This window comes from Macadamia integrifolia, chromosome 8 (genome assembly GCF_013358625.1).
Source record: "Macadamia integrifolia cultivar HAES 741 chromosome 8, SCU_Mint_v3, whole genome shotgun sequence".
Classification (NCBI taxonomy): domain Eukaryota; kingdom Viridiplantae; phylum Streptophyta; class Magnoliopsida; order Proteales; family Proteaceae; genus Macadamia; species Macadamia integrifolia.
Genome location: NC_056564.1, coordinates 24751493 through 24762637, shown reverse-complemented (window position 1 = coordinate 24762637; position 11145 = coordinate 24751493). Strand labels below are relative to the sequence as shown.

General features: G+C 38.1%; 2 protein-coding genes across 2 annotated transcripts; one reads left to right on the top strand and one right to left on the bottom strand.

The window, feature by feature from the left end:
• Window positions 1-1936: 1936 nt before the first annotated feature.
• LOC122086448 (probable pectinesterase 68) lies at window positions 1937-5349 on the top strand. Its single transcript, XM_042655257.1, has 5 exons — window positions 1937-2479; window positions 2570-2759; window positions 2884-3090; window positions 4391-4635; window positions 4955-5349. Exons 1-5 carry the CDS (start codon window positions 2250-2252, stop codon window positions 5109-5111), a joined length of 1029 nt encoding a protein of 342 aa, XP_042511191.1. The 5' UTR covers window positions 1937-2249; the 3' UTR covers window positions 5112-5349.
• A 147-nt stretch (window positions 5350-5496) lies between these two features.
• On the bottom strand, window positions 5497-10850 carry LOC122086449 (peroxisome biogenesis protein 19-2-like). Its single transcript, XM_042655258.1, has 5 exons — window positions 10519-10850; window positions 10363-10411; window positions 9998-10271; window positions 7231-7547; window positions 5497-5712 (listed from the first exon to the last, which is right to left on the bottom strand). Exons 1-5 carry the CDS (start codon window positions 10556-10558, stop codon window positions 5667-5669), a joined length of 726 nt encoding a protein of 241 aa, XP_042511192.1. The 5' UTR covers window positions 10559-10850; the 3' UTR covers window positions 5497-5666.
• Between the last annotated feature and the right edge of the window lie 295 nt (window positions 10851-11145).

Here is an 11145-nt window from a genome sequence, read left to right as displayed (position 1 = left end):
AAAAAAAAAAAAAAACCAAAAAAAACCAAAAAAAACAAAAGCTTTTGTAATTATTACCTAATATGATCTTATCTAACTAATTTCAAAAAATCTAATCTAATTATAAAAGTTTGCATTATTATTATTTTTTTTAATAATTGTGGTTATTTTCCATCTACTTACAAATGGATCCCCCACTCGACCCCGACCTTGAAACCATTAGGGTGGTTTACAGTTGGCTGATTTGTAAATCAACTACAATCAAATTATTGCATGTTAGTGCCCATGCAACTAAGCAATGGTTGAATTAGTTGATCATATAACACTCTTTTCTGATGTTTGAACTGATCTATAAGCACTGTTACGTTAACGCACAACGATCAAACCACTATGCCCTTAATATATCACCTTATATCCCACTGGAAAAAAAAAATGTTAAGGATGATGGATGTATTTGTTACAAAGAGTTTCTTTTCTTTCAATTTTGTTATTGAATAATTGATGACTTCTTTTCACTACATATCCTTTGTTCAATTGCTTAATTTTCTATCTTACTAGACAACTCTATAATTAAATCCCTCAAAATTGTAAACAAGATGCAAGTAGCCTACTATGACTTATTCAAAAAAAACAAAAAAAAACCTACTATGAAATGTAAATCTGTATACAAGATTTTTTATTTTTTAATTCATTAAAAAGATAAAAATATTATTGCCACAAAGATCAAGACAATGAAAACACCTACCATTGTAATCATTCCATCCAATGTATAGAGGAGAAATGGTACAAAAAATTAATGTCTAATTCTATAAAATTACCCCTATATATATTGTATGCATTCCGTATAATTTCTATGCATATATATATACCTATGCTTTAACCATTATTATAAGAAAAATTACATGATTATTCACTTTTGGATTTTTCTTTACAAAATTACTTATCAAAAGTTTCAGTTAACAAAAATACATAAAATTAGGTTTTCCATTATAAAATTGTCCACTTAAAGTTGTAATCATAAAAAATATACCTGATTATATATATGTGGAAGATGAAGAATCACTATTTTTGATAATTTTATAAACCCAAACCTGATTTTTGGTAAACTTTAGATGAATAATTTCATAAAGAAAAATCTAATTTTAGATATTTTTGTTACCATGACAAATTTTGTAAAAAAAAAATTCAAAAATGAATAATCTTGTAACTCTCTCAACTTTTTGTAAAAATAAACCGTTTGCATGAATAGCATGAAACCAAGGGACGGCTAACATATCATGAGATTTCCTGAAACTTGTCACACCAATAATTGTCCCAAAAATATTCCAAAAGAGACAATGCATGTGGGACACTCGGACAAAAAACACAGCCGTACTCGTTCCGGGAGCCCGTGAACACATACAGTACACAGTGGGTCCCACACTGTCAACCAGTGGGAGTGGGACCCTTTGTGTTTTTGCATATTTTGACTTTGCTACCATCGAAGTGTGACCCTACACACTATATATCCTCTACTATTTAATTTGATTCAAGTGGGGGCTCCACTTTAAATTCTCCATGTTTGCCACGCACTTGATCATCAGCGTAATTTGTTCCTCCACCTGGTCGTGATCCCTGATCCTGGCCGTGATTGAAGAGAACTTGTCGGATGGTCATCACCACCGGTCTACCGGCACCTCTCTGAATCATTAGTGAAACAGTGGTGGGCCCTACTCAAGTTATTACCCTACTAAAGAGTATAAGAATATTTTTCTCTCTCTAGTTCTTGCCTGGTTCTTTACAGTAAAAAGACAAAAAAGCCCAGTATCTCCCTTCATTTATTCAAAACTGGATCTTTCGAGGTTAAAAGTGGTCCTCATCTGATCAGTCCACCAGTTCTGAACTACAATACAAAACATTATATACCATCCCTGGACCATCACCTTCCCTACCTTATTTTGGTATTTTTCCTTCTTCCTCTCCTTGAGAAACTTGACCGTTGAGGTTCGAATCTAATCAACTAGTAGAACTGTAGAAGAAGAAGAAGAAGAGTTACCCGACCGTTGGACCGAAATTTCATACATTGGGAATATAAATAAAACAACTCAAACCCTTAACCCATACGTTCACTTATTCGATCCTCAAGAGTTTCTTAGACGTAGCCAAGAGAGAGGCTTCGATCATTCTCTTGTTCAGCGACATATACGGCGAAGACATTCTTAGCTGCTTCCATTCTTAATTAATCTCTTATTATCTCCTTCTTCTTCTCTGTGAATTTATTGATTCTAATAATGGCTGGTTGCACCAACTTCTTATTCTTTACTTTGTTCTTACTATTATTGCATGTTCCAATATTGCAGGTTACGGGCCATCATCACTGGATTGGACCAGTGGGGCACCGTTTGATCATAGTGGACGCACGTGGTACCGGAGATTTCCTCTCCGTTCAAGCTGCCGTTGATTCTGTCCCTGAGAACAACAGAGAGAATGTCCTAATTCAGATTAGAGCTGGGTACTACATGTATGTAACTCTTTCTCTCTCTCTAATATTCTCTATCTCTCTCCTTCTTGGATTATGTCCTATATACTTAATTGGTTTTGGGTGGAGCAGAGAGAAGGTAGTGGTGCCGGCGAAGAAACCATACATAACATTTGAAGGGGAGGGGAAGGAAGTGACAGTGATTGAATGGCACGATAGGGCAGGAGACCGTGGAGCTAATGGTCAACAGTTGCGGACTTATAATTCTGCTTCAATTTCTGTCTTCGCCAACCACTTCTCTGCTAGAAACATTAGCTTCAAGGTGAGGTAATACAACTTAGGAGTTTAGGGTTTAAAAGTCAAAATATGTTGCCGTGAGTTGTTCTTACTAGGAACCTAATGATTGGATTTGTTGACTTTTATTGACCTAATGGTGGTGCATGCAGAACACAGCACCGGCACCGTTGCCGGGGATGGAAGGATGGCAAGCGGTGGCATTCCGTATCTCCGGAGACAAGGCTTACTTCTCTGGTTGTGGATTCTACGGTGCACAAGACACACTTTGCGACGACGCTGGGCGCCATTACTTTAAGGAGTGCTACATCGAAGGCTCTATCGACTTCATCTTCGGCAATGGTCGATCCATGTACAAAGTTAGCAAATTACAAACCCCATCTCTCTCTCTCTCTCTCTCTCTCTCGTTTGTGTGATGCTGAAACTTGGAAACCTAAAAGTCACTCCGACCGGTTCGGATTTCATTGCAAGGGCTGTTTTGAGTTTGGAACTCAGGATCAATCCGGCTCCCCACTTGACCTACCCATGTGGGATTTCACCGTCTATTGAGTATTAGACCACGAGTCAATGGTGCATTAGTTGTTCTGACTTGTAATCCAGATATCACTCGTTACTATCCTTACATAGGATCTCATCACCCAAACGGTATCTAAAGAGTCTGGATCCTCTACCCACATTGGGTGCCCCGTGCCCCTACATGGGGAGGGTCAATGAATTGAAATCTCCATCCATCTTATCCTTGAATCAGATAAAAGCAAATCAGGTTCATTTTCGTACGAAAACCTTATCCACACACATGGAATTTACTCAAGAAAAAACTGTGTAGTGGATTTCATGTGTGTGGATCAGGTTTATGTACAAGAATAAACCTAGTCCACACTCAAGTCAGATGAGTTCGGATTAGGTCCTCGTACAAGAATGTTCTCGTAAGAGCCTATAAGGAACACGTGGACTCCACTATCTCTCTCTTAATTGCATCGATCTATGAACTTAGTGGAATCCATGTGTTCACCACAGGCCCATATGAGAATGCTCTTGTACGAGGACCTGATCTGCTCTCAAACTAGATGGGATGAAGAATTTATTTAATTGGGCCTCTCCCATGTGAGGTAGAAAATCCGACTCACATCTAGAGTATGCATCAGAACACTTAATACACTATTGACTTATGATCTAATACCTATACAGCATAGTATACCAAATGGAAAGATCACCGTGTGGGGAGAGAATCCAGATTCTTGATAAAGATGCCCACGAATGTTGTATTCAAGAAAGGGAGCAGGTGAGGTGCAGTAGTACTTTACTTTCTGCAACAGCGGGGAAAGTGAAAACCCATGAAAAGTAGATTAAGAAGACTAGAAAGAGGCCCACTTTACCTTACAAATTCAGGTAGATACAAATGGAGCTGTAAAGCGACATGTCTTTCTACTGGCATTACTGTTGTTTACACTCCCCATGTCATCCTCAAGAACTGAAACTCCTCTCAGCTCTAACTTGAATCACATGGCAACCATTAAAAAGTGTAGTAAATATTGATAAAAAAAAAAAAGGAGACCATCAGATTGGAATCCAACTTCAAACGGGAGGCACTATATTTTGATAGATTGATGAGATGATTGGTGAATGGGTGGTGTGTATTTTATGTATGTGTACGTGCAGGATTGTGAGATACATTCAATAGCGACGAGATTCGGATCCATAGCGGCTCAAGATAGGAATTCGCCAGAAGAAAAAACCGGGTTCGCTTTCGTGGGTTGCAGGGTGACGGGAACTGGCCCTCTCTACGTGGGCCGTGCAATGGGCCAGTACTCCAGGATCGTCTTCTCCTACACTTACTTTGACAACATCGTTGCCCATGGTGGCTGGGATGAGTGGAATGACAACACCACTAGCAGCAAGACCAAGTAAAATTACAAACCCTCTCTCTCTCTCTCTCTCTCTCTCTCTCTCTCTCTCTCTCTCTCTCTCTCTCTACTTCGAAATTACAACCACTAAAAAAAATGATGTGCCATCACCTTGACCAATGAGAATGCATGCACAGACATCTAACAAAAGGTGCAGAGACATCTTTTCCAGGCGTCTTGTGTCTGGGTATGGAGGGGCGCAACCGTTTAGTAGTGTTTTCCCAAAAAAAAAAAAAAAAAAAGATAATGTCAGACCTGGGATTCTGAGGTATCATCAATGGGGTTAACTAAAATATGGAAATGTGGGTTGGTTTTGCAGGACAGTGTTCTTCGGAGTGTACAAGTGCTGGGGTCCTGGAGTTGAAGCAGTGCGTGGGGTATCTTGGGCTAAAGAGCTTGATTACAAGTTGGCACATCCATTCCTTGCCAAGAGCTTTGTCAATGGAAGGCACTGGATTGCACCCACTGATGCTTAGCCACACTCATCTTTCTTCTGTTCTTCCCCTCCCTCCCCACCCCCACCCCCACCCCCACCCCCACCCCCAAAAAGAAAAAAAATTCTTTCTTTCAATATAAATAAAACTGCATTCATCTGTAAAGCATTTCTCATTTGTAAACTGCATCAAATTCTTCTTCCCTGTACTCACTTGTCAATTTTTGTTTTCCATCTGTAATTGTGTATTCATTATTAAAGTAATTTTTATTTTTGGTTTATTTTCTAATTTATTTCTTTTGGGTGGGTGAAACCATTTTTCTACTTTTGCTGAACAAGACATAATCAGCTCAGATAATTAGCCAAATGAAAAGCATATGGCATGAAATAATCATTCTTCGACGCAGCACAAATAAAGAACCGGCCACTCATCAAACAAGACTTTGAAATATCATAAAGTTCCAATAGGAAGCAAGGGGTATACTGTTGGATTCAGGTCAAATGAAATCATCTTATTATCCACATCTTGCAAAAGAACTCGAAAAAACAAAAGAAAAGGTAATTGAGAGAGAGAGAGAGAGAGAGGTTGAATCATCTTTTACATTATACAACAGTTGTTCTGAGATTCAAGCATCTCTGGAGACCTGCATGAGAAAAACAAAAAAGGGGGAGATCATGTCAGCAAAGGCAAATCAAAGCAGAGATAGCAAGAAAAACAGCAAATTACGAAACAAGCTACCACGTGAATGCAGAAACAAGTTTGTTCATACTCAAATTGAGATTTCAAAGTGTAGTTCATATATTCTCCAAAAAATTACTAGGAAACTAAATAATATATACAAATGAAGATCCATAACATCAGAAATAACAACTCCACAAAAAAACAACTCCCTTAACATGAATTATTGAGGTAGTATGTTCAAACATCAAGCAAGAAAACTATAACCTTTGGTTCATCACCCATTTAGATTAATTCCTACACCCTTTCATCAAATGTCTTTCCAAAATCCATTCCCAAGTTCAGAGAGAATTCCAGCTATACATCTAATAAACCAAAAATTTTGTCATCACTACGATGGAAAACATATTTCACATATTTTTAACATTATCACAACTGGAACAAGGAAGAAGGGATGAAATAGTACAGAGCACAATCTCTTATACAAATATGTAGAATGACAATTCGTATTCAAATATGAATTAAATTGCATCACCTAACATGCTGTATCGAAGGATTCCAGATAGGATCACATGCAAATGATGTCTAAAAGAAACCAAAGTTCACGAATATCCGGCTTCTAGAAGAGGAAAAACCCATACAAGGCACGAGTAGGCATTATAATCAGGGTGGAAGGGCCTTTTAATTTATATTTTCTTCCTCAGCGGTTTTTATTTCATAAACAACGCAATGAAACAGTTAGCAGCTCAGCAGCTCCTGGTTGCTGCTTGTAGCTGGTAGCTGGTTGCAGCAGGAGTGTGGCTGCAGGAAGTTAGAGCAGCAGGACCATTGCTGCTTGCACCAGCACAGCTTGCTAATAGAAGCAAAGGACAGTTATTGATCCTGGGAGGAATTAAAAACTACTTGTCTTCACAATTACATAGGATAAAGAACTGGGAATCCAAGCATTAGCAGGTCTTTGATATGGGATTTGACTGGATGATCAACTCTGGCGATAGTACAGGAGGTGTCCAAGTAATTTGCTCTCATAAGGGTAAAATTGTCTTTTCTATTCAACCACTAACAGCAGCCTAACACCGTCAGGTTTCATGGGGCTTCAAGTAATAGTTTCAAACTTTAGGGCTGTCAAGCAATTGAGCCATAGTACAGGTGGTGTCTAAGTAATTTTTCAAGAAGAAAACAATCCTCAGCATCCTATGGTACCAAGGTTAATGAAAAGATACCCAACAAAATCTACATACGATGGGGGAAAAAAAATTAAATGTGCTTTCTTTTTGTTGACTAATGTTACAGACCCAGCTAGCGATCTTGTTGGACCGGAGAGATTATCATAAGCAATCGTTTGCACAATATACACAAAGCCAACTCCAAAACATAAGAAAACAACAAAAATGAAATAAAAAAAAACAACAAAAAAATCTAAAAGAACATCCCACATGCTTTTAAAAAAAAAAAGTCATGCAAATTACCATAGAACACTTACAATTGGGCAAGATTGGCTAGATCTAGATCCGGAGCAAGCTCATGCACAATATCATTAGGAGGTTGGCCACATTCCTGCATTTTCTGCATGAGCTCAACAATCTTGGGGAAGTTAGTAGGATCCTTCTCGTAAACTTCATTTAGACCTTTGATGAGCTCATATTGGCGACTGTAGCGATCATATTCTTCTTTGCTCAAACTGGATGCATGGTCCTCCAACCACTTTGGATACCTTTCTGCAATTTCTTTCATAGGTTCATGAAGAATCTCCTTAGACAAGAGCTGCTGCATCATAGTCTCCACAATAGATTCCATGTCCTATGCAAACAAAAGTTACACAGTAGAATAAAACACAGATATATATATCCTCAAAATCAAGGAAATTGTACAAAGCAAATCTTGACTGAGAGACAAAAATGGAAAGAAAGAATTTTAAATCCAATCAATATTATAGAAAACAAAAAGTTAGAACAGTAATTTGCTTCTGTCATTTCTCACCACATAATTACCATCAATTTCATAAAGCATACTTGATAAAAGAAGCATAACCACCGACACAGAAAGACCCAAAGGAGCCTTATCATTTGCAGTGATACCAATTAAATACAAAGCAACATTTATGCATTAATGCAACTAAATTTTTCAATCTGTCCGCATGTATGAAGCATGGTTGGGGAATCAATTAAAGCAGTTTTTGCAGAGCAAAATTTGAATTACCTTGAGCAACAACATTATCCAAACGTCTATTCATTAGCTTGGGTAACTCATCAAAGTATAAGGTCTTATTTTGGTGATCAATGCATGTACCACCCAAGTTTCATCATTGAAAAAGACTTGAACACTATTATGAAGAAATAGTGAGAAATACAATCAACATCAAAATCAGAAGGATTTTAAACAAAGATAAATTGCTTTGGGGCTATCACTATCCTCTCGATTCCATTTAAAATTTATTTAATCACATAAATCATACGATTAATATATATTTGGAAGACTGAAATGTCTTTCTTTTAAGTCTCTTTTAGCTGGATTAGCCTTGTATAGGTCTGTAATTTAGGGTTTCCTCAACCCCACTTTCATTTTTTTAATAATTTCTTTCTTAGCTGGTATAAACAAAAACAAGAATTGATATATTAATGTTAAATTATAGATAATTTCACTACTCTCTTCACAAGGGTCATTAAAGGCACTTGTTCTGTTACCCCCCAAAAAAGACACTTATTCTATTATTCTTCTCAATCAATAAGGAAAAAAGAAAGAGAAACAAAGTAATCCCACCCCCAGCGGGAGCTTTGGTTGGTGGCAGGTGATTCCCTGCATTTGTGCATGTCTATGTGAGCCTCTTATCTATCTAGCTATGTGAAATGCAAGAACAAGAATCCCATGTCTTCAATTTAGAAGTTTGGACAGAATAAAATTTTCCAGTATTGCTCCCCACTACACTAATGGTTTTACTTGAAATTTGCATCTCTTCACTCCAGGGAGTTAAGTTACATTGCAGGACAATATATAAAATTTCCAGTCCTCTTCTGTAATAGTGTTACCTAGCTAAAGATGTTTTTAAAAAATTGTTTAAGACAATTTGGCCAGAGTACATCATGCATTCCAAAAGTAATGACTGATAGATGCTCCATGCACCATCTCATTTAGAGGAATTATCTGCAATGCCAACAATATCTCAAGCCACAGGTCAATGACCACAAGGATTTCAACCAGTGGGTTGCAAGATCGGTGACATGATGGCAACCTCATAAGAGGGAAAAACATTATGTCAAAGTGAAACATGAAGAATAAATTCTCTTTATCTGTAATTGGAATCTTTAAACCTAAAGGTTAATTTCCTTTTGGAGTCCTATTTCAATTATTAAGTATGTTTCTAGATATATAAGAGAAGAATTCAAATAGAGTTTATGCATTATCAGACATGAAATTTTGAGGCTTAGAACTTCTGGGATGTAGTTGTGGTCATACTGAGAATAACACACTCATACTCGGAAGATACAAAAGTAGGGAGACTACAGCACAAAGAAGAGGAATTTGAGAAGCCGTACTCAAAAAAAAGCTTAAACATACGGAATTCTTTTGGTGAAGGATGAGAAGATTATGCACTTCTGACTTCTCTAATGCTTTTACATGATTTCATCCAATTTTTATTGGCGTTGAAGCTTTTGGCTGTTTCTCTGCAAAGAAACAATCTTTTGGCCTTTTTTTGTATTTTGCCCCAAAAAAAAGTGGATTCATCAATGGGTTAACTTTCACAGAGCAAGGACATTACCCAACAACTGGCTGAGATTTTATTCTGTAAATTCTAGGGCTTGTAGATGTCCAACAACCAGCCACCATGAGCTATCCTAGCCTCTATCCAACATCAGTATGATATCAAAGAAAACCAGGAACTGCAATGTAGAGCGGATTCCTTACTCAAAGGGTGAACCAAAGGGGACTTGGATCATCATATTTACAGGTACAAACCTATGCTTTGAGCATCAGGCATCAAATCCTCTCTAGAAGACACCCCATAATTCTTTAAAATTGGATGCTCTTAACAGAATCATGTGACTGGTATGTCATAAGAAAGTGTAGTCCACCAATTTGAGTGAGTCTAAATTGATTTGCACTGAACACACTGATAGAATTTCACAAAGACAACCACAACCTAAACAGAATTCCAAGAAAAGAGAATGAATAGAACAGTTAAAACGCAAAATCCAGCAGCACAACATTGAGCGCAAGACAACCCTAGATCTCAATTCAGAATTCAAGCAAACCTGAGACCCAGAAAGCTCCTCAAATTGCTTAACAAAATCCTCCATCATTCTGTCCTTCCCCAAATCTTCACCACCGGCCTTTGCTGTCGCCGACTCTAACTCCCGCACAGCCTCCCGGGTCTGTTCCCTCAGCTTCTCAAGCGCCTCTGAAACATGAGATTCCTTGGCCACCTTCTGCTTCCCTTTCTTCTTACTTCTCAAATCAGGCAACCCACCACCCAAACCCTGAACCCCACCGGCCAAAGCAGGCTTCTCTCCACCACCATCTTCACTCCTAAACGAATGAAACAATAATTCAAATACAGGTATCCAAGACCATAACTGCGGAACTTCGAGTAAAGATTAAAAGCGAGGAAAGTTCAAACCTTTGAACAGAGGAATTAAGATTGAGATTCTGAAAATCGTCCAAAGCGCCTGAGAAAATTAAAAAACCCACATTCAATGGTCAATAACCAAACCGATAGGGTGACAAACAGGTTGAGAGGAAGAAACAAAAAAAAGGGTTTTTGGTTTGAACTCACTATCGAGGAGTTCGTCTAAATCGTCGGGGTGATCAGCCATTGATAGCGGTTGAGGATTAAGGATATCTGAGTCTGTTTTTCGATAGAAGTTTCGGATTGTGTGAATGATGAGGTTGGTTGTGCTTTGAATTTAATTGATGGGTTCGAAACTCTAGGTATTGGTACTTCTCTTCTCTGTGTTGATTAAAAACTGACAGAAGAAAAGAACATGTAATAAGAAATTCCACCGTTATGATATCATTAAAAACGCAAGGAAATAAAAACTGATTGAACTCGGAGTACTCGAGTTGGAGACTCATGACTCAACAGAGCTGATGATCCCCACCAGCTTCCGGTGTTTGGTCATTGGTGGCTTCGGCCTTTCAGGTTTGCGCAACTGGCCCTTAACTTGGGGCAAGATGGCGTAGATAAACGCCAGCAGGAGTGGCCAACAGAAGGACGTATGTGAGCATCTTCACCGTAGGTAGTGCGATCTTTTTCATCCATTATGTCTTAGCGTAAGCACACATTAAGAGGTAACGTTCTTCTTTTTTTTTTTTCACCTACCATAAATATCTAAGCCCTTCACCACGGTGATGGAGGAATTACTTCATCGTGGGCATTGATAAGGTCATGGCCAATTGGCCA